The sequence below is a fragment of the Pongo pygmaeus genome, chromosome 16 (assembly GCF_028885625.2).
Source record: "Pongo pygmaeus isolate AG05252 chromosome 16, NHGRI_mPonPyg2-v2.0_pri, whole genome shotgun sequence".
NCBI classification, from domain to species: domain Eukaryota; kingdom Metazoa; phylum Chordata; class Mammalia; order Primates; family Hominidae; genus Pongo; species Pongo pygmaeus.
In genome coordinates, this window is record NC_072389.2 from 48983644 (window position 1) to 49006543 (window position 22900).

Genomic DNA, 22900 nt, shown 5'->3' on the forward strand with positions numbered 1-22900 from the left:
TCCATAGTTCATCACCTCAAAATTCTTTCAAAATTTATTATCTCTTTCTCTCCTTACATGTTTATTGCCCAGGCCTACCCTGGTGATTAGAACAGCTGAAGGGCCTTTCTTGTTAGGCTGTCCATGCCTTAAGGATGGGTTCCTGTTTATCCTTGCCACGCAGCTGAGCTTACTGCATGTTTATACCTCCCAAGGACTGTTCTCTGCCCAGAAATGCCCTGTCAAGGGTGCGGCATCACACGGTTTCATCCAGGTTGTTTCAGGAATTGCTGACACTGCTGGGTGCAGTTCTATCCCCCAAAGCCTAGAGTGTGGCCCTTTAACTTCCCCTCCAGTAGAACTGGGAAAGGCAGTATCATTCCTAGTTACGAGTGAAGCATCCACTTTCTTTTGTAACAATGAGGAACAGAAAGGATAGGACTGAAGCGTGATCTTTTGTCCAACTAAACCATTTATCTCCTTTTGTAGGTAAATTCAAATCCTGCCCAGTTATAGTTTTCAGTCACTGGATAATTCCAGGTAGGAGCCCTACTTTAGGTGATCCTAGGAACTCCTATGTTCAGAAAAGAATTTTCTTCCTACTATATAGTTACAGTATTTAGCTGTCAATTTTAAGATGAATTTGGTAGAGCCTTATAGCAAAGTATGTATCTTGGTCACACACAAAGCTTGGAAAAAGTAAAAGATGTCTAAACCATAATCTTGAAGATTCTAACTCATAACATCTGGGCTGGGGCCCAGGGATCTAATTGTTTAGAGAGCCCCAAAAGTGGCTCAGATGTAAAGCCAGGGTTAAGAACCACCTGCCTTGGAAGATTTAAGGAAAACATATAAACTTGTACAAAGGACACAGAAGCAGTTTTAATTTTTTAGCCATGTTGGTAAAAGTTCATTTTCAGTACATGGGTAACACCCAGGCCCTTTCCCATTATATCCAGGTATGCTACAATTTCTTTTAACTCTTATCAGAAGTTATTATTACTGTTTCCTTAGGGAGGCTACCAGGCTAAAATTCACTTAGTTTGGTTTGTCTAATGTCCTCATTATCTTATCCTGAAGATGATGTCGTTTCTCAGGACTTGAAAATGACTTGGCTGAACTAAAGGTAAAAAAGCCAAGCCTCTGTCACTTTTCCTAGACTCCTAGGCACAGCTATGGAGTCTTTGCACAGTGCCCATACCCTAAAAATTAACAATGAAAACCAAACCTCAAGAACCTAGAGCAACTCTCTACTTGCCACCATGGACTCCAGTGGTCAGCAGAAGAAAAGCAGATAGTTGCATTCTATTTAGTTTATAGCTGCTTTGTTCCTTTGTGTTTCACTAAGCAGAGGCTCAAGAACTCCCTTGATAACTTCAGCTGCCTCTGTTCTTTTCCTCAAACTCCAGGATGAGACCTTTAATGTGGGACAATTTCTGGTGAAGGTACTCACAGCGACGCTTTTCTTCTCTGTAACCTGGGTACCGCTGCAGAGAAAAAGCATCCATGTCAAAAAGTTAAAATTCTCATTCTACCTTGCTTCCGTTCTCAGACCTTGTCTTACCTTCCTGAACTTTTTATATTCCTGGACTATCTTGTCTTCCAGCACCTGAAACAGAAAATACTAGCACTGAGTTCAACATTAAGAAATAAGAGAGGGGCGGCCAGGCACGGTAGCTCATGCCTGTAATCCCAGCACTTTGGGCGGCTGAGGCAGGCAGATCACGAGGTCAGGAGATTGAGACCATCCTGGCTAACACAGTGAAACCCGTCTCTACTAAAAAAATACAAAAAAATTAGCTGGGCATGGTGGCAGGCACTTGTAGTCTCAACTGCTCGGGAGGCCGAGGCATGAGAATGGTGTGAACCCGGGAAGCGGAGCTCGCAGTGAGCCGAGATCACGCTACTGCACTCCAGCCTGGGCAACCGAGTGAGACTGTCTCAAAAAGAAAAAAAAGAGAGAGGGGCCAGGCACAGTGGCTCACACCTGTAATCCCAGCACTTTGGCAGGCTGAAGGTGGGTGAATCACTTGAAGTCAGGAGTTCAAGACCAGCCTGGCCAACATGGTAAAACCCTGTCTCCTAAAAATACAAAAATTAGCTGGGCATGGTGGCACATACCTATAATCCCAGCTATTCGGAAAGCTGAGGCATGAGAATCGCTTTAGCCTAAGAGGTGGAGGTTGCAGTGAGCCAGGATTGCGCCACTGCACTCCAGCTTGAGAGACAGAGCTAGACTGTCTCAAAAAAAAAAGAAGGGAAGTAACTTCCCTTCTCATTCTACCAAATGATACAATGATACAGACTAACTTTTCCCTTCAAACAGGTTTCTTTGTCCCTTTGCTTAGTCACTTTATAAACACAGGCGTATGGATGGTTAGCAGGGGTTTAATGGCCAGTAGAGCTGGAAAGCCAGGCTGGGTCCTGTCCTTACCTTGTATTCCGGAGTTCCTTGCTGAACTCTTTTAATCTCTGCTCCCAGCTCTATGAACCTTTGGCTTGCAGTCCCAACACGGGCATGCAGGATGCGGTATTCAGCATAATCTGTCTCAAAGTCCTGCTCATAGGCATGTTGCTGTTCTGCACTGTGGATGGCCCTGTATTGCCTGCCAGGAGCAGAGAGTTGTCACCTTCAATTTCATTGCCCTGAGAAGCCCCCAGCTTCCAGGAAGTGTATCTTAATATATGCACAAGGCTTGATGAAATTGGAAAAAGGGAACTCACAGGATGTAGTCTGGTACATCTTCAGGATTTGGGGATTCAGAATCTAGGAAGGAAGCAAGAAAACACAAGTGATTATACGTCTTTTCCACTGGCATTTTTACCCTCCTCTCATTAACTCACCTTCTTGAACTGAGGAACTGTGTTCTAATCTGGGGTCCATGTCCTCATCTTCTTGCTCCCAATCTTCTCCCTCTTGTAAATCCTGATTGGTCAGGCCTTGTAGGGGGCTTGGCGCTAAAGGCAGAGTTCTGAACCTCTTTTCTTCTCGTTCTACAGTGGCTACAGGCACGGAACGTTTCTGTTGAGGAAAATATCTGTGTGACATAAACAGCCAAGAGCTTCCTAAATATGTTCTTCTCTCAAGAATTCCTCCTAGGCTGGGCACAGTGGCTCATACCTGTAATCCCGACCGTTTCAGAGGCTCAGGTGGGGGGATCGCTTGAGCCCAAGATTTCAAGACTAGTCTGGGTAACATAGTGAGACCCTATCTCTACAAAAAAATCATAAAATGAGCCTGGTGCAGTGGCACACACCAGCTGAGGAGGGAGAATCGAGCCCAGGAGTTCAAGGCTGTGGTGAGCTGTGATCATACCACAACACTCCAGCCTGGGTGACTGAGTGAGAATAAGAAGAAAAAAAAAAAGGATGGCTTGAGCCGAGGAGTCTCCAGCCTGGGGAACAGAGAGACCTTGTCTCTAAAAAAATTCCTCCCATATAACGAGCTTCCAATTTCTAAATTTTAGCTTGACTAAAAGTGCTTTTCAAAATAGTCTTTGCCACTGTTTAATTATATTAATGTTACAAAAAAAAAAGCCCTTGCCATTCTAACTTACCTTGTCCAGACGTTTCCGGCTGGCAGAGGAAGGCAGTGCCTGAACAGGTTCTCTGTTTGGAACATGGGTCTGGTTTCTAGGATATTTTAAGGGAATGGGACAGATGAAGACCAGGGTAGGAGGTGGAACTGGATCTTTTATTACAACATTTAAGAGTGGAGATTAGAAAGGAAGACAATGCCAAAGCTTCCCATGTTAGTCCCACCCCATCCAAAGTACCTCACTTCCCACTGTGCCATGTGCTCCCTTGAGGATCCTGGGAGTGACTGTCCTTGGTCGCTTGCCAGTGGATCTGACACTGACACCTGGTGGGGAAAGTGGCAGGAGCACTTGGTTCCCTGGAGTACTGGGATACTTTGGACTTCAGGGTTTGCCCCACCTTATCACAACTCCCTGCAGTTTCTGGCCTCACCCACCTCCTCTAGTGCCATCTGTGGCTGTGATACTGCATCTCCTTCAGAATAGTCTCCTGTGTTCTGCCAACTCTCAGGATGTCTGGCATCTTCAGTCAGGTTGTGTCCCTGAACTGATGATGGGGCTGGGATAGAATCCATGGCTGCCCAAATAATGAGGCGCTCCCTGAGTGAGCCCAGGCAGTGGAGGCGGTTAGGCCCAGACCTGGAAAGGGATGGTGGAAAAAAATAGGAAGGTGGAGAGCTCTTAAGCACCTCTCCACATTTCCCTCCCCCACTTTCCACAAACCCTTTCTTGCCTGCTACCTGTTCCCCCTTACCTGAGGAAGTGTTGGCACACAAGGTCCAAGCTACCACCAGCGCCCTCCTGGCAACACTGGGACACTATGAAGGAGAAGAGGCAGGACCAACCAGGGCCTGGGAGTCTCAGATACTGGGGGTGGAAGGATACGGTAAGCCCCATGAAGTCAGCCCCTCCCCCTCCTACCGCCGCCACTCGTCCGGGAGCCAGTCTAAGTAAGACTAAGACGCGTCCCACAGGGCTCGTTAGCACACCAGGTGCAGCTGGGCCTGAGTTCCCCAGGAGGCTGAAACAGCACAGTCCCCTCAAACCACAGCCCCCTGGGACAACCCCAGCAGCCTCCTCGCCCCACTTGGAGTTCAGTTCTCGGAACTACCTCAGACCGTGACCATTCGCAGCCTCCGGCCCCGACCGCATCTTCCACCTCCAGCCCACGTTTATGCTCCCTCGCCCTCACCTCGCTCACACACCCTGAGCTCGCACTTACCCCTCGGTGGCCTTGGAAAGCAATCACCGGCCGTACCTGCGGGGAGAGCGAAGATGTGACCGTTGAGCGCAGGTGAAGCGGTGTCCCCAGGATCCGGCGTCCGGAGCCCGGGATCACCTGCCTAGCGGGCTTCACTTGGAGAGGTGGGGAGGCCAGAGCTTGCGGAAGCCGCTCCCTCTCCCCTGCACCTTCTCCAGGGTCGCCGGCTGAGGCCCAGGGTCCCTAGGGGCAGGGACTAGGGAAGAAGGGGGCCGGCCGTACCTGTTGCCGCTGACACTCTTGCAGCGCCCGCAGCGCAGCGTCGTTGAGCCTGAGCAGTAAGAGGCTAGTCCGGGCAGCTGGCGTGAAGCAGAGCCGGAGCTGTCCTCTCAGGGGCTCCTGGAGCTCCTCCATGGCGACGAGTTCGAGTGCAAGTTGCACGGGGGCCACAGGCGAGGGCCACCACCGCCACCTCCCCTGTTCAGGGTTTGGTTGGCACACCCGGTAACCCACGTCTGCTCCACCCTCCGCCAGGAAGGAACCCGCCCCCGGCCCCACCTCCCGCCAGCGCCACCCCAAGGTTTCCCAGCCGCGTGGGCGGCGCTTCGCTCTCCCAGGCCAACCACCCGGACCTCGGCGCTTTCTTCTAGGATCGGCATGAATCGCTTTGGGCTATCGCAAGAGCTATCCCCAGTTCTCGGGAGAAAGAGTCCGCGACCAGCGTCTGACCTCTCACTCAGAGTTCCCAGTCCTGCCTCAGTCTCCCCAGCGACCCTGAATTTGGAGTTGCTGTCTCTAAGTGAAAGCTGAACCTGCAACCCCTTGAGGGTTTCAGCCGCAGAGGGGCGGGAGAAAGGGCCTGGTTGGTAGGCGGGCTCAGCGGTTCGCGCCCAGTTAGCCTCGAGCTTCGGAGACCCGAGAGACCAGAGGATGGCTGACCCGAAGGGGCACCCGAGACAGCACCTGGGCTTTTTCCCGCCCGCGGTTCCACTGCTCTGAAACCGATTTCTAACAGAGAGGTAATTGGGCCCTGCGGTTGTAGTGGCAGCAGTGAAAGTTGGCTGTCACCGACTGGAGCGCCCCCAGTTGGTGGGCAGGGATACGGGCGCGGGTAGTGGCAGGAAAGTTGCAGGGCAGAGAGCCAGAACCCAGTCCTAGGTCTCACCTCGTGGCCTAAACACGCGTCAGAGTGGTGAGACCGCTCCCTGAGGAGGGCCAGGAGCTGCCATGAAGTCGCCAGGCATTCCAGAGGGCCAGATCCTGGTGCACTGAGACCCCAGCACCAACCTCTGGCCAGCCCTTGGTGTCTCCACTTGTTCCTGTTTGATTATGTTTCCCAAGAGCCCTGATGTTGTCCTGTTTCCTAAACAGGATCCCTCTGTTAAATCCCTGGACCTGCACAATCCCCGGGAACCTTAATGTCCTCTACTACAAATAAAATAACCTATACATTTGTCAAAACTCATTAAAAAAATACATTTTTTTTTTTTTTTTTTTGAGACGAAGTCTCGCTCTGTTGTCCAGGCTGGAGTGCAGTGGCACGATCTCGGCTCGCTGCAAGCTCCGCCTCCTGGGTTCACGCCATTCTCCTGCCTCAGCCTCCCTAGTAGCTGGGACTACGGGCACCCACCACCACGCCTGGCTAATGTTTTGTATTTTTAGCAGAGACGGGTGTTTCACCGTGTTAGCCAGGATGGTTTTGATCTCCTGACCTCGTGATCCACCTGCCTCGGCCTCCCAAAGTGCTGGGATTACAGGCGTGAGCCACCGCGCCCGGCTAATACACATAAAATTTGTATGTAAATTATACTTCAATAAAGTTGATCTTTAAAATCTGTGCTATTTCTGTTTCTCTGTGGCAATATCCTAATTGGATAAACAGTTGTGGTAATGGATAAAGCTGTTCTCTTAGCTGGACATGGCAGTGCATGCCTGTAGTCCCAGCTACTCAGGAGGCTGAAGCAGGAGGATAGCTTGAATCCATGAATCAGGCTGCAGTGAGCCATGTTTTCACCACTCCACTTCAGCCTGAGCGACAGAGAGAGACCCTGTCTCAAAAAAAGAAAAAAAAAAAAAAAAAAAAAAAGAGGCTGGGTGTGGTGGCTCATGCCTGTAATCCCAGCATTTTGGGAGGCCGAGGCAAGTGGATTACCTGAGCTCAGGAGTTCGAGACCACCCAGGGCAACATGGTGAAACCCTGTCTCTACTAAAATTACAAAAAAATTAACCGGGTGTGGTGGTGCACACCTGTAGTTCCAGCTACTTGAGAGGCTGAGGCAGGAGAATCGCTTGAGCCCCAGAGGCGAATGTTGCAGTGAGCTGAGATCACGCCACTCCACTCCAGCTTAGGCTGGAGTGAGACTCCATCTCAAAAAAAAAAAAAAAAAAAAAAAGAAACCTGAGTTTTGCTCAATATGGGGACAGAGAAATAGGAGTCATGGTGGAGGAAATAGGATCAAGAAAAAGTTTTAAGATGGGAGAAATAGCATGTTCCATGTTGACGGAAATAATTTTTAGAACATCTCCAAAATTTTGATGGTGTAGGAGATTTACTTCAGTAGTGCCCTTGAATAGGTTTGAGGTCATAAGATCTATTCAGGATTGGCTAAAGCCTAAAGGTAGGAGTGTGGGCAGTTCGTTTATGGTAACAGGCCACAGGCAGAGAAGGTGGGTGTAAGTGTAGAGGTTAGGTAGATGTGGTGGGAGTCTGAAAATTTTTTTCTGATTGCTTCCATTTTTCTCAGTGAAGTAGGAAGCAACTGAGAGATAGGATGAGGGAGGAGTGATTGGGGTTGAGGCGTGAAAATAGTGTGAAACAGTTGCCTGTAAGTGTGAGAGAGTGAATAAGTTAGGAATGTGTCAAACACTAAGGACTGATGATAAATCTGAGGCTTAGAGAAGCAGAGATTCTAAACCTGGGCCTACAGATCATACAATTCAGGGAATCTGTGAACTTGGAAGGGAAAAAAATTACATATTTATTTATTTATTTATTTATTTTTGAGGCAGGTGTCCCTCTGTTGCCCAGGCTGGAGTGCAGTGGCACAATCATAGTTCACTGCAGCCTTGAACTCCTGGGGTCAAGCAGTCCACCCACCTCAGCCTCCTTCATAGCTGTAACTACAGGAGCATGCCACCATACCTAGCAATTTTTAAAATTTTTTGTAGAGACAGGATCTTGCCATGTTGCCCAGGCTGGTCTCAAACTCCTGGCCTCAAGTGATCCTCCCACCTCAGCCTCCCAAAGTGCTGAGATTTACAGGCATGAGTCACCATGCTTAGCCAAAATTACATCTGTATTTTCACTAACTTTTAACAGAAATTTAGCATCTCCTTTAATTATGAATGTAGGCAACAAATCACTGGTACTGGCAGTAATTGCAATGTTCTTACTAATAGAAATAACAGATATTTTCATTTTACATTACAAGTGTTGAAGATACATCTAAATATTGTTTGCATTCAGCACACTTTGTAATTATAATTGATAGTTTTTCTTTATGAACCCATGTGATTTTTGAAAATTTAAAAAATGTTTATTTATTTTCTTTTTTTGGAGGCCAGAGTTTGGCTCTTGTCAACCATGCTGGAGTGCAACGGTGCGATCTTGGCTCACTGCAAGCTCTGCCTCCCAGGTTCATGCCATTCTCCTGCCTCAGCCTCCCAGGTTCATGCCATTCTCCTGCCTCAGCCTCCCGAGTAGCTGAGACTACAGGCGCCCGCCACCACGCCCGGCTAATTTTTTGTATTTTTTTTAGTAGAGACGGGTTTTCGCCGTGTTAGCCAGGATGGTCTCAATATCCTGACCTCGTGATCTGCCCACCTCGGCCTCCCAAAGTGCTGGGATTACAGGCGTCAGCCACCGCGCCCTGCGATCTTAACTGTTTTTAAGTGTATGGTTCAGTAGTGTTAAGTACATTCCTATCGCCCTACAGCCAATCTCCAGAGCTTTTTATCGTGGAAAATTGAAACTCTATATCCATTTAACAATTCCCCATTTCCCCCTCCTCCCAGCCACTAGCAACAACCACCCTTCTGCCTTCTGTTTCTGTGAATTTGACTACTGTAGATACCTCATACAGTAGTCTACCCTTATCTTCAGGGAAGTTCCAAGGCCCTCAGTGGATGCCTGAAACTGCAGATAATACTGAACCCGAATGCTGACAATCAGAACATGTTTCTGTTCATGTCTCCCATCCACAAATGTAATGCCTTTTCTGTCTTAATTAAGCACTTATGATGCACTGTGGCCATAACTTTTGCAGTTTGAGGTGCAACAGCAAAACTGGCATAAGTTTTTTTCTCTTTTTTTCACAACTTCACGAATAGGGGAGATTTGTTCTTACCTTAAATCTTAGCAACCTCAGCATAAGATCTTTTTTTCGTTATTGAGAACTTCCACCTTTTCACTTAAAGGAAGCACTTGATGGCTTCTCTTTGGCAAAGCCAAATTGGCAGCACCACTACTCTTGCATTTTGGGCTCATTATTAAGTAAAATAAGGGTTGCTTGCATATAAACACTGTGATACGCTCTGATAACTGAGATGGCTACTACGTGATTAGTGGGTGGGTGTTGCCTACAGTGTGGATACACTGGACAAAGGGATGATTGCCATCCTGGGTGGGATGGAGAGGGAGGACACAAGATTTTATCACACTATTCAGAACAGCACTCAATTTAAAAGCTCCTGAGTTGTTGGCCAGCCACGGTGGCTCACGCCTGTGATCCCAGCACTTTGGGAGGCCGAGGCAGGTGCATCATTTGAGGTCAGGAGTTCGAGACCAGCCTGGCCAACATAGTGAAATCCCATGTCTACTAAAAACACAAAAATTAGCCGGGTGCCATGACTAATTTTAGTCCCAGCTACTCGGGAGGATGAGACAGGAGAATCACTTCAACCCAGGAGGCAGAGGTTTCAGTGAGCCGAGATCGAGCAAGGTTCTGTCTCAAAAACAAAAAACAAACAAACAACAAAAGAAAAACTTATTGTTTATGTCTGCATTTTTCCTTTTTTTTTTTTTGAGACAAGGTCTCACTATGTTACCCAAGCTGGAGTGCAGTGGTACAATCCCGGCTCACTGAAACCTCTGCCTACTGAGTTCAAGCGATTCTCCTGCCTCAGCCTCCTGGGACTACAGGCATGCCACCATGCCTGGCTGATTTTTGTATTTTCAATAGAGATGAGGTTTCGCCATGTTGCCCAGGCTGGTCTCGAACTCCTGGACTCAAGTGATCCACCTGCCTCGGCCTCTCCAAGTGCTGTGATTACAGGCGTGAGCCACCGCACCTGGTCCTACTTCTTCTTTTTTTTTTTTTTTTTTGAGACACAGTTTGCTTTGTCACCCAGGCTGGAGTGCAGTGGTGCGATCTCAGCTCACTGCAACCTCTGCCTCCCGGGTTCAAGCAATTCTGGTGCCTCAGCCAACCGAGTACCTGGGATTACAGGCACACGCCACTGTGCCCTGCGAATTTTTGTATTTTTAGTAGAGACGGGGTTTCACCAAGTTGTCCAGGCTGGTCTTGAACTCCTGACCTCAGGCGATCCGTCCGCCTCAGCCTCCCATAGTGCTAGGATTACAAGCGTGAGCCACCACGCCTGGCCCTACTTCTATTTTTAAAATGAGGATTTAACTCTCATCTGCCCCCAAAATATGCATGTACTTTCTCTCTCCATCCTCCTAATGTAGTAATGTTATTTTTGTTATATCAATATTGAATGTTTCTATTATCAGGAGTATGTAAATGTTATTTGCAAGCTGTGACACTTATCGTATTATGCTCACATTTTCTTTCTTGTATGTTCCTCTACACCAATTAATAATTATGCATTTTTGTTTGCTTAGTTACCTATGTACTTATTACCAATTCATTCTTATACCCTCTTCTAGGAGTATAACTCTCCTCTTAGTATAACCAAATACAATCAGATAATTTATCAATTTTATCAGTTTCCATTTTTTCTTAGATATATGGCTCCAGAGCCCTCCATACTCCTGCTCCAATTTGAAATGATTGTTCTCTAGGTCGGCTGCAAAGCTATTATCCTGGGATCTCTCTTCAATCTCAGCTGGAGGATTTTCTTCACTTACCTCCTGTGTCAGATACACTTTTTCCTGGATCCTGTAACTTTTTTCTTGGCTTACTCCCTCATTTTGGTGCAAAGCCTCAAAGGATTTATCCACCATGCATTCTTTTCAGGAAGCGTTTGGACAAATCCTTTGAGACTTTGCATATCTTTATTTTATTCTCATAACTTTTTTTTTCTTTTTTTTTGAGATGGAGTCTTCGCTCTGTCACCAGGCTGGAGTGCAGTGGCGTGATCTCGGCTCACTGCAACCTCTGCCTCCTGGGTTCAAGCAATTCTCGTGCCTCAGCCTCCTGAGTAGCTGGGATTACAGGCACGTACCACCACACCTGGCTTTTGTTTTTTTTTTTTTTGTTTTTTTTTTGAGACGTAGTCTCACTCTGTCACCAGGCTGTAGTGCAGTGGCACAATTTCAGCTCACTGCAATCTCCACCTCCCGGGTTCAAGCCACTCTCCTGCCTCAGCTTCCCGAGTAGCTGGGATTACAGGCACATGCCACCACACTCAGCCAATTTTTGTATTTTTAGTAGAGACAGGGTTTCACCACGTTGGCCAGGATGGTCTCAATCTCCTGACCTCATGATCCACCCACCTTGGCATCCCAAAGTGCTGGGATTACAGGCATGAGCCACCACACCTGGCCAACTTTTTTTTTTTTTTTTTTTTTTTTGAGACAGTCTCACTCTGTTGCCCAGGCTGGAGTGCAGTGGCACGATCTTGGCTCACTGCAACCTCTGCCTTCTGGGTTCAAGCAATTCTTCTACCTCAGCCTCTTGAGTAGCTGGGACTACAGGCATGTGCCACCATTCCTGGCTAATTTTTGTATATTCTTTTAGTAGAGATGGGGCTTCATTATGTTGGCTAGGGTGGTCTCGAACTCCTGGCCTCAAGTGATCCACTGGCCTTGGCCTCCCAAAGTGCTGGGATTACAGGCATGAGCCACCATGCCTGGCTTCATAATTTTTTTTAAGAGACAGAATTTTGCCCTGTTACCCAGGCTGGAGTGCAGTGACACAATCATAGCTCACTGCAGCCTCAACCTCCTTGGCTCAAGCAATCCTCCCACCTCAGCCTCCCAAGTAGCTGGGACTATAGGCACACACCACCACATCTGGCTAATTTTTTTTTTTTTTGAAATGGAATCTTCCTCTGTCACCCAGGCTGGAGTGTGGTGACGTGATCTTGGCTCACTGAAACCTCCACCTCCTAGGTTCACGTGATTCTCCTGCCTCAGCCTTCTGGAGTAGCTGGGACTATAAGCGCGTGCCACCATGCCCAGCTATTTTTTTTTTTTTTTTTTTTTAGTAGAGACGAGGTTTCATCATGTTGGCCAGGCTGGTCTCAAATTCCTGACCTTGTGATCCGCCCACCTCGGCCTCCCAAAGTGCTGCGATTACAGGTGTGAGCCACCGCACCTGGCCACATCTGGCTAATTTTTAAAAGTTTTGTAGAGATAGGTCTCCCTATGTTGCCCAAGCTGGTCTCAAAGTCTTGGTCTCAAGTGATTCTCTTGACTTGGCCTCTCAAAGTGTTAGGATTTCAGGCATAAACAACTGAGTCCAGCCTATTCTCATACTTAATTGATAGCTTGGCTGAGTGAAAAATTCTAGGTCAATTATTTCTTCAGGTATTTGATAACATTGCCCCATTGTCTTCTCGTTTCCAGTGCTGCTGCTGACAAGTCTGTAGCCATTCTGATTCTTCATCCTTTGTATATGAACTATTTTGTATCTCAGAAGCCATTAGGATCTTTTTAATTCTGATACTCTGATGTGTGGTGATGTAGAGCTTTTCTCATTTCTTGGGCTGGGAACTCTGTGACCTCCATTTTTGTTTTTTTTTTTTAATTAATTAATTTGTTTGTTTGTTTGTTTGTTTTTGAGACGGAGTCTCACTCTGTCGCCCAGGCTGGAGTGCAGTGGCACCATCTCGGCTCACTGCAAGCTCCGCCTTCTGGGTTCACGCCATTCTCCTGCCTCAGCCTCCCGAATAGCTGGGACTACAGGCGCCCGCCACTGCGCCCAGCTAATTTTTTGTATTTTTAGTAGAGACAGGGTTTCACCATGGTCTCGATCTCCTGACCTCGTGATCTGCCCGCCTCAGCCTCCCAAAGTGCTGGGATTATAGGCGTAAGCCACCGTGCCCGGCCCTAATTAATTTTTTTGAGATGGAGTCTCACTCTGTCGCCCAAGTTGGAGTGCAATGACGCGATCTTGGCTCACTGCAACCTCCACCTACCAGGTTCAAGTGATTCTCCCGCCTCAGCCTCCCAAGTAGCTGGGACTATAGGCGCGCACCATCACGCTTGGCTAATTTTTGTATTTTTAGTAGAGACAAGGTTTTGCCATGTTGGCCAGGCTGGTCTTGAACTCATGACCTCAGGTGATCCGCCCACATCAGCCTCCTAAAGTGCTGGGATTACAGGCGTGAGCCACCGTGCTCAGCCCTTGTTTATTTATTTATTATTATTATTATTATTTTTTTTTTTTGAGACAGAGTCTCACTCTGCTGCCCAGGCTGGAGTGCAGTGGAGCAATCTCGGCTCACTGAAACCTCCGTCTCCTAGGTTCAAGCTATTCTCCTGCCTCAGCCTCCCAAGTAGTTGGGATTACAGGTGCCTGCCACCACACCCGGCTAATTTTTGTATTTTTAGCAGAGATGAGGTTTCACCATGTTGGCCAGGTGGGTCGCCAACTCCTGGCCTCAAATGATCCACCCACCTAGGCCTCCCAAAGTGCTGGGATTACAGGCGTGATCCACTGCGCCCCGCCTGAATGTTTCTTTCTTTCATTTTTTCCTTTTTTTTAGAGACATAGTCTTGCTCTGTTACCCATGCTGGAGTAAGGTGGGGAGATCACGACTCACTGCAACTTTGAATTCCTGGGTTGAAGCAATCCTCCCATCTCAGCCTCCTGAGTAGCTAGGACTACAGGTGCGTACCACCACTCCTGGCTGTTTTTTGAATATCTGTTTTTATAAACTCCCTATTGTTGTTCAATACCCTCTCTCTCAAAGAATACTATTTATAGTCCTGTGTCTCCGATTTTCTTGTGGTCTTGCAACTGAATTGTTTCTGTATCCTCTGGGACTGAATTTTCTTTTTCTTTCTTTTCTTTTTTTTTTTTTTTTTTTTGAGACAGATTCTTGCTCTGTCACCCAGGCTGGAGTTCAGTGGCTTGATCTCAGCTCACTGCAACCTCCACCTCCTGGGTTCAAGCAATTCTTGCGCCTCAGCCTCCCAAGTAGCTGGAATTACAGGTGCACACCACCACGCCCCACTAATTTTTGTATTTTTAGTAAGGACTGGGTTTCACCATGTTGGCCAGGCTGGTCTTGTACTCCTGACCTCAAGTGATCTGCCCGTCTCGGCCTCCCAAAGTGCTGGTATTACAGGCATGAGCCACCATGCCCAGCCATGAGACTGAATTTTCTGCTTGTGTTTTTTTGGGGTCTATTTTTATGTTAGGACTGTTTTCTCCAATGCTTGGTGATCCTTGGCTCTATATTCATCTCTACAAGCAAGGCACTAAAAAGCTGGTTGAAGGCTGGGCACAGTGGCTCACGCCTGTAATCCCAGCACTTTGGGAGGCCAAGGCAGGCAGATCATGAGGTGAGGAGGTCGAGACCATCCTGACTAACACGGTGAAACCCCGTCTCTACTAAAAATACAAAAAATTAGCCAGGCATGGTGGCGGGCACCTGTAGTCCCAGCTACTCGGGAGGCTGAGGGAGGAGAATGGCATGAGCTCAGGAGGTGGAGCTTGCAATGAGCCGAGATTATGCCACTGCACTCCAGCCTGGACCACAGAGCGAAACTCTGTCTCAAAAAAAAAAAAAAAAAAAGCTGGTTGACGTTTGGTATGCATGGAAAGAGCTGGCTGCACTTTAAGGTAATCTGACTGGACCATTTCATTACGTAAGGCCTAAGTTCATCTAATTATCCAAGCTTATCCCCCTCTCAGGGCCTTGGTATACGCTGTTTCTCTTGTCTGTGTTTGATTAAAAGTATTTGGCTGAAGTAACACAAATCTGACTCAAGGTAGCTTAAACCAACAAAACAATATGGTAGTTCCCACACCAGGAAACTCAATGTAGAACAAATGTTACAGTTGAGGTATCCAGTGGTCCAACAGCATGACCAAGTACCAAGATTCTTTCTGCTACTCATTTGCTTCAACCTAAGGCTGGCTCTCTTCTAGGTGATAGACTAGAGTTGCTAGAAGCAGTATGGGCTATGTGTTTCCTCATTCATGTCAACGGGAAACAGCATTGTCACCACCCTAGCAACGGAAAAATAGTCCTTCTCTTTGGTCTGATCAGGCTAATTTAGGCCACATGCTCACTCCTGAACCAATAACTGTTACCAGGTGAATACCACAAATACTCTGCTTAGGCCTGGGTTCTTTTTTTTTTTTTGAGACGGAGTCTGCTCTGTGGCCCAGGCTGGAGTGCAGTGGCACTCCACTCGGCTTACTGCAACCTCTGCCTCCTGGGTTCATGTCATTCTCCTGCCTCAGCCTCCCAAGTAGCTGGGTCTACAGGCGCCCGCCACCACACTTGGCTAATTTTTTGTATTTTTAGTAGAGACGGGGTTTCACCGTGTTAGCCAGCATGGTCTTGATCTCCTGACCTCATGATCAGCCCGCCTCGGCCTCCCAAAGTGCTGGGATTACAGGCGTGAGCCACCACGCCCGGCCAGGCCTGGGTTCTTAAACCAATCAATATTAAAAGGGATTACTTTGATTGACTTAGCCATTCAGTACCACCCTTGGAGTATAGGCTGGAGGGGAAGAATGTCTTCTTTTTTTTTTGAGACAGAGTTTCACTCTTGCTGCCCAGGCTGGAATGCCATGGCACGATCTCCGCTCACTGCAACCTCTGCCTCCCGGGTTCAAGTGATTCTCCTGCCTCAGACTCCCGAGTAGCTGGGATTACGGGCATGTGCCACCATGCCCGGCTAATTTTGTATTTTTAGTAGAGACAGGGGTTTTACCATGTTGGTCAGGCTGGTCTTGAACCCCTGACCTCAGGTGGTCTGCCCACCTCGGCCTCCCAAAATGCTGAGATTACAGGCGTGAGCCACCTTGCCCAGCCAGAATTTTTTTTTTTTTTGAGACAGGGTCTTGCTCTGTTGCCCAGGCTGGAGTGCGGTGGTATGATGACAGCTCACTGCAGCGTCAACCTCCTGAGCTCAAGCCATCCTCCCACCTCACATCCTCGAGTAGCTAGGACTATAGGCACACACCACCACACCTGGCTAGATTTTTAGTGTTTTGTTTTTTTTTTTTTTTGAGATGGTATCTCACTCTATCACCCAGGCTGGAGTGCAGTGGTGCAATTGTGGCTCACTGCAACCTCCTCCTCCCAGGTGCAAGCAATTCTCTAGCCTCAGCCTCTCGAGTAGCTGGGATTACAGGTATGTGCACCATGCCTGGCTAATTTTTGTATTTTTAGTAGAGATGGGTTTTCACCATATTGGCCAGGCTGGTCTTGAACTTCTGACCTCAAGTGATCTGCCTGCCTAGGCCTCCCAAAGTGCTGGGATTACAGGCATAAGCCACCAAGTTCAGCCTAATTTTTAAATTTTTTGTAGAGACAGAGTCTCACTATATTGCCCAAGCTTGTCTCAGACTCTTGGCCTCAAGGGATCCTCCCCGTCGGTTTCCCAAAGTGCCGAGATTACAGGCATGAGCCACCGTGCCCGACCTGGAGACAGGGTTTCACTGGGTTATCCAGGATGGTCTTGATCTCCTAACCTCGTGATCCGCCCGCCTCGGCCTCCCAAAGTGCTGGGATTACAGGCATGAGCCACTGCGCCCAGCCTTCAACCAGCTTTTTAGTGCCTTGCTTGTAGAGAACCACTTCTGAGGTAATATTTATTTATTTGTTTGTTTTTTGAGACAGGGTCTCATTCTGTCACCCAGGCTGGAGTGCAGTGGCGTGATCATAGCTCACTGCACCCTCCATGAGGTAACATTTAAACTGAGACCTAGAGCCTGTTGCCTGTGATAGTCTCCTGACTGGTCTCCTCATTTCTATTCATCTGCTGTAATCCATTCTCTACTGGTAAAGTGATCTTTTCAAAACTTACACTCTGCTAATGAAGAGCACAGGCTGGGTTAGACTCTCAGCTCCACCCCTTATTATCTCTGTTTCGTTGAGAAAGTTATTTAACCTGCCAGGGCCGATGTTTCTAAATCGGTAGGAGGGGGATAATGACACTTCAAAAGGTCATCATAAGGATCAAATAGGAAAAATAGGGCCGGGCGCGGTGGCTCACACCTGTAATCCCAGCACTTTGGGAGGCCAAGGTAGGCAGATCACGAGGTCAGGAGATCCAGACCATCCTGGCTAACACGGTGAAACCCTGTCTCTACTAAAAATACAAAAAATTAGCCGGGCGTGGTGGTGGGCGCCTGTAGTCACAGCTACTTGGGAGGCTGAGGCAGGAGAATGGCGTGAACCCGGGAGGCAGAGCTTGCAGTGAGCCGAGATGGCGCCACTGCACTCCAGCCTGGGTGACAGAGTGAGACTCCGTCTAAAAAAAACAAAGAAAAGTACACTAAATGTACCAAATAAAAACCCATCTGATGTTAGCTAGTAGTTATATTAGCAGTAGTAACTTGGATCTTGTCACAACCCTACCTCCCTATCTGACCTAGTTTCACACCACCCTGCTCATTAGGCATTAGTGACTTGCCCTTTACCTACACAATAATCCTGTGGCTCTTGATGGGATGACCTGAGGGAGGAGGGCCTTAGGGCCTTCACACGTGCTGTTCCCTCCTGAAGTGTTCTCCCTACCCTTCCCTCCTGGGCTTGGCTGATTTCTCATCTTTTTGCTTTAGCTCAAATATCACTTACTTCACCTCCCTAATCAAAATTAAAGTCTGCAGAGTCCACAGGTGTACTCCCTTCATAGCACCAGCAGTACTATTTAGTTACTTCATACCAGGTGGAATTGTTCACAGTCTTCATTCAAATTACACTGACATCTGTTTTTATGGGTCAGTGCTTAAGCTGTGTGCACTGCGAAACATTTTGAATATCATCCTTGCGTGGAATCTGTTATTTTCCTTTAAAGCTATTATCATAATTAGTTTTCATATATAGGCTGGGCGTGGTGGCTCAAGCCTGTAATCCCAGCACTTTGGGAGGCTAGGGTGGGTGGATCACTTGAGGTCAGGAGTTCGAGACCAGCCTGGCCAACATGGTGAAACCCTGTCTCTACTAAAAAAAAATACAGTCCAGGCACAGTGGCTTGCGCCTGTTATCCCAGCACTGTGGGAGGCCGAGGCAGGTGGATCACCTGAGGTCAGGAGTTTGAGACCAGCCTGACCAACATGGTGAAAGCCCGTCTCTACTAAAAAATACAAAAATCAGCCGGGCGTGGTGGCACGCACCTGTAGGCCCAGCTACTCAGGAAGCTGAGGCAGGAGAATTACTTGAATCTGGGAGGTGGAGGTTGCAGTGAGCCGAAATCGCGCCACTGTACTCCAACCTGGGCGACAGAGCGAGACTCCATGTCAAAAAAAAAAATTATCCGGGCGTGGTGGGGGGTGCCTGTAATCCCAGCTACTCGGGAGGCTGAGAAAGGAGAATCACTTGAATCCAAGAGGGTGGAGGTTGCAGTGAGCCGAGAGCATGCCACTGCACTCCAGCCTGGGTGACAGAGTAAGACTCTGTCTCAAAAAAAAAAACAAAAATTCATATATATAGACACACAGATATATAAATACATATATGGATATTAGAGAGAGAGAGGCAGACAGGGAGAGGGAGAGAAAGTGTGAGTTTTTTTCTCTTTGTATCTTTCATGATTATAGGACTATGCTCTGCTCATCAAGATATACCCAATGCTGGCTGTGCACCGTGGCTCACACCTGTAGTCCTAGCACTTTGGGAGGCCGAGGCGGGTGGATCACCTGAGGTCAGGAGTTCCAGACCAGCCTAGCCAACATGATGGAACCCCATCTCCAGAAAAACAAAAATACAAAAATTAGCCGGGCATGATGGCGGGTGCCTGTAATTGCAGCTACTCGGGAGGCTGAGGTGGGAGAATAGCTTGAACACAGGAAGCAGAGGTTGCAGTGAGCCGAGATCACGCCATTGCACTCCAGCTTGGGTGTCTCTTATTAACTTTTTTTTTTCTTTTTTGAGATGGAGTCTGGCTCTGTCGCCCAGGCTGGAGTGCAGTGGCGTGATCTCGGTTCACTGCAAGCTCCTCCTTCTGGGTTCACACGGTTCTCCGGCCTCAGCCTCTCAAGTAGCTGGGACTACAGGTGCCCGCCACCACACCCAGCTTTTTTTTTTTTTTTTTTTTTTTTTTGTATTTTTAGTAGAGACGGGGTTTCACCGTGTTAGCCAGGATAGTCTCATGTCCTGACCTCGTGATCCTCCCGCCTCTGACTCCCAAAGTGCTGGGATTACAGGCGTGAGCCACCTTGCCCAGCCTTTCTTTTTTTTTTTTTTTTTTTTTTTTTTTTTTTTTTTGTGGTCTTTTTTTTTTTTTTCTTTTATTATTATTATTATTATTATTATTATTATACTTTAGGTTTTATGGTACATGTGCGCAATGTGCAGGTAAGTTACATATGTATACATGTGCCATGCTGGTGCGCTGCACCCACCAACCCGTCATCTAGCATTAGGTATATCTCAGCCTTTCTTATTAACTCTTTTTTTTTTGAGACACAGTCTCGCTCTGTTGCCCAGGCTAGAGTGCAGTGGTGCGATCTCGGCTCACTGCAAGCTCCATCTCCCGGGTTCACGCCATTCTCCTGCCTCAGCCTCCTGAGTAGCTGGGACTACAGGCGCCCGCCACCACGCCCGGCTAATTCTTTTTAACTCTTTTTTTTTTAGACGGGATCTCGCACTGTTGCCTGGGCTGGAGTGCAATGGCGCGATCTCGGCTCACTGCAACCTCCGCCTCCCGGGTTCTCCTGCCTCAGCCTCCCAAGTAGCTGGGATTACAGGCGCGCCACCACGCCCGGCTAATTTTTTGTATTTTTAGTAGAGACGGGGTTTCACCATTGTTGGTCAGGCTGCTGGTCTCGAACTCCTGACCTCCTGATCTGCCCGCCTCGGCCTCCCACAGTGCTGGGATTACAGGCGTGAGCCACCGCGCCCGGCCCTCCAGGGTCTTAATACAAAACCGGGTGTGGTTGGTGGCGATGGTACAGTAAGGAAAGCTCCAGAGGGGAAAAGCGAATATGTGCATTATCTAATCTCAGCCACTGATCCAACTCCATAGTCTGTGACTTTCGGAGTCCTCCAATACTTCCAAGCTGCATCTTCACATTTAAAATTTCTGGGGGAAAACGAACAGGGTAGAGTTTTAGGAAATACCAGATGTTGCTGCGATTTTCTACAGTGAAGGGCCATGGAAGGGGACAATGGGAGTAGAAGCGGGTTTCTGAAGTTGTGTTTGTACTTGATTTTAAGCGAGCTGTGAACAACTCGTGTCCAAATAAGTGGCTGAGAGGTGGTCCTAAGAACGAACAAGTTTAGTCTCAGAGTACTCGTAATACAGAACTGGCTGAAACCCCGCCCTCCGTCTCCGGGCGTTCTTTCAGGGTGACTTTGTCAGTACCCCAAACTGTCCCCGCATGAGGTCACTCTGCACGGTCACGTGCTCGAGCCCGCGGGAGCGCCACATCGCCAGCCGCACCCCTCCACCCCTCCACCCCCACCCTGCCCACGTGACCCGGCCTAGTTTCTCCAGGCCCGTCCCTACGTCTCACTCGGAAAGCCCCGCCCCACGCTGAGCGCTCCGCCTGCGACCCTCCGCCACTTACCCACCCCGGCTCAAGCACGACCCGTGGACCCACGTGCTTTTTCTTGTCCAATGGGAGCCGGCTCCCGGGCGCGAAGGGGCGGGGAAGAAAGGAACGACTGCTCTACGTTGCGAGAAGGGGCGGGACCTGCAACGTCCGACAGAACGAGGGGACGTAACGGAGGCAGGTCGGAGCCGCTGCCGTCGCCATGACCCGTGAGCACCGAGCCCCCTTCTCCTTGCCCTTTTATTTCCGTTCACCCTCAACACCACCGGCGAGGCGCCGGCTTTGACCTTCCGTAGCTTCCCGAGCGAGGCGTTTCTCTGGGCGCGCTCTGTAGCCACCCTCACACTCGGTGCCCGGAAATCGAGCCCTTTGCCCGCGGCTACTTCACGGGACCACCCTCCCGCGTTAGGCATAGGCCCTCCCGGCTCTTCCGCGGTGTGAGGAGAAGGCCAGCGCCCCTGTGATAGGCCCAGAGCCCCCTACTCCACAAGCCAGCCCATCCCCCACGGAGACCCAAACCGTCCACACACACCCCGCCAGCTGTTTGGGCCCCACGCCGCCCCAAAACACGCCTCCATCTGGCCCCTTGGGACTTCCCTTCTCCAGTCCGTATTTTGACCTGGCACATGGCAGATTCGCCACTCCCCCCCTACCCCAAGCAGCCTGGGCCTCGAAGTGGGCCGTTGTCGGGTCCCGGGGATTGAAGTGGTATTGGATCCTGCTGCTGGCCGCGCTGGGGTGGAAGGGTCGCCGGTGTGTGGGCAGAGCGGCCCCCGCGTCTCATCTTTAATCTTCTTTCCTTAGGCGGTAACCAGCGTGAGCTCGCCCGCCAGAAAAATATGAAAAAGCAGAGCGACTCGGTTAAGGGAAAGCGCCGAGATGACGGGCTTTCTGCTGCCGCCCGCAAGCAGAGGTAGCCCCAGGGAGGGGAGGGAAAGGGACGGTGGAGACCTGGGTTAGACCAAGGGTTATAGCAGGAAAGAGAGCTACCTCAGGGCTTGAATGTGGACTAGTCGTGAGGAGGAGAGTGCATTGCTTCCTCTAGGGTTTTATTTCCTCCCCACCCTCCAAATTGTTAGCTCACAGCTTTACAGGAAAGGACGGGGGCGGGCGCCTGCCCTCAGTCTGATTTCTGAGCGTCCCTGGGTCTGACCTTAAGGGCAAGGGCAGGGAGCTTCACATTTCAAATACAGTTGTGGTTATGGCAGCCCAGTACTTTTGGCCCTCCTTGCTGTTCGGTTCTCCTCCCTTCTCCCAACCTCCTCACTGGTGTTGCTGGGTGTGGTACTCAACACAGAATAGAGAGCCTTGGGCCTGTGTCGCCAGACTTCTGACCCCTTGGGCAACAGCCAGATGGAGACTGGTCGCCTTTTGAGCCTCAGCTCTCTTCCTCTTGTTCTCCTAGGGTGGGAGTACAGCAGCCAAACGCTGAACTTAGTCCCATCCACTTCCATCTTATCCTTTGTGCCCCTCATCCCCCTGCATCTTGTCCTTTTTGCCCTCTGGTACCTCCCAGTGCCCCATCATCTCTACCCCTAGGGACTCGGAGATCATGCAGCAGAAGCAGAAAAAGGCAAACGAGAAGAAGGAGGAACCCAAGTAGCTTTGTGGCTTCGTGTCCAACCCTCTTGCCCTTCGCCTGTGTGCCTGGAGCCAGTCCCACCACGCTCGCGTTTCCTCCTGTAGTGCTCACAGGTCCCAGCACCGATGGCATTCCCTTTGCCCTGAGTCTGCAGCGGGTCCCTTTTGTGCTTCCTTCCCCTCAGGTAGCCTCTCTCCCCCTGGGCCACTCCCGGGGGTGAGGGGGTTACCCCTTCCCAGTGTTTTTTATTCCTGTGGGGCTCACCCCAAAGTATTAAAAGTAGCTTTGTAATTCCTTGAGCGCCTGGTTTGACTGGGGACTTGGGGGGATGGGGTTGGAGGAATGACTGCCCTTTCCCACCAAAAAGGGAGAACTCTTTAGATTCAGATTGTGGATATGTAGACTTAATAAGTGAAACATCACAGAAGCAGCCTTTATTATACCATGACAACCAAACAAGTACTCCGGATATGCGGTAGAGGAATCCTCTAAGAACCATAGAGACTTCTTTTCTGTGATTTTTGTTCCCCACCCTTGAACACCATCTCTAGGATGGAGTTGGCCTAAGAGTGAATGCTGCAAGATCTGTGTTTATGCCTCTTTTCCTCATTCTTCCTCAGTTTGTTCGTCTGCTTGAAAGTTGGCCAAAAAATCCTGCTGCTCACCGACTTCCCGTGGTCAGCTGCTGTCAAGTGTTCACATTCTCTTCTGTCATTCTTCATGGAATGAGGGT

General features: G+C 49.0%; 2 protein-coding genes across 6 annotated transcripts; one reads left to right on the forward strand and one right to left on the reverse strand.

The window, feature by feature from the left end:
- Positions 1 to 836: 836 nt before the first annotated feature.
- ELL3 (elongation factor for RNA polymerase II 3) lies at positions 837 to 5573 on the reverse strand. The gene is made up of 12 exons (XM_054452237.2): positions 5446 to 5573; positions 4999 to 5193; positions 4738 to 4773; positions 4270 to 4382; positions 3953 to 4154; positions 3756 to 3841; positions 3537 to 3612; positions 2824 to 3001; positions 2704 to 2746; positions 2414 to 2585; positions 1544 to 1588; positions 837 to 1466 (listed from the first exon to the last, which is right to left on the reverse strand). Exons 2-12 carry the CDS (start codon positions 5128 to 5130, stop codon positions 1356 to 1358), a joined length of 1194 nt encoding a protein of 397 aa, XP_054308212.1. The 5' UTR covers positions 5131 to 5193; positions 5446 to 5573; the 3' UTR covers positions 837 to 1355.
- A 4-nt stretch (positions 5574 to 5577) lies between these two features.
- Positions 5578 to 22461, forward strand: SERF2 (small EDRK-rich factor 2). 5 transcript variants are annotated; one of them, XM_054452242.2, is made up of 5 exons: positions 5578 to 5735; positions 13612 to 13735; positions 20379 to 20794; positions 21390 to 21498; positions 22125 to 22461. In XM_054452242.2, the coding sequence occupies exons 3-5, from the start codon at positions 20788 to 20790 to the stop codon at positions 22186 to 22188; spliced, it is 180 nt and encodes a 59-aa protein (XP_054308217.1). In that variant the 5' UTR covers positions 5578 to 5735; positions 13612 to 13735; positions 20379 to 20787; the 3' UTR covers positions 22189 to 22461. The 5 variants fall into 5 exon arrangements, with proteins under 5 accessions (XP_054308217.1, XP_063508268.1, XP_063508267.1 ...); XM_063652198.1 differs by having other exon boundaries at positions 20658 to 20794; XM_063652197.1 differs by lacking the exon at positions 13612 to 13735 and having other exon boundaries at positions 5610 to 5735.
- Positions 22462 to 22900: the final 439 nt, after the last annotated feature.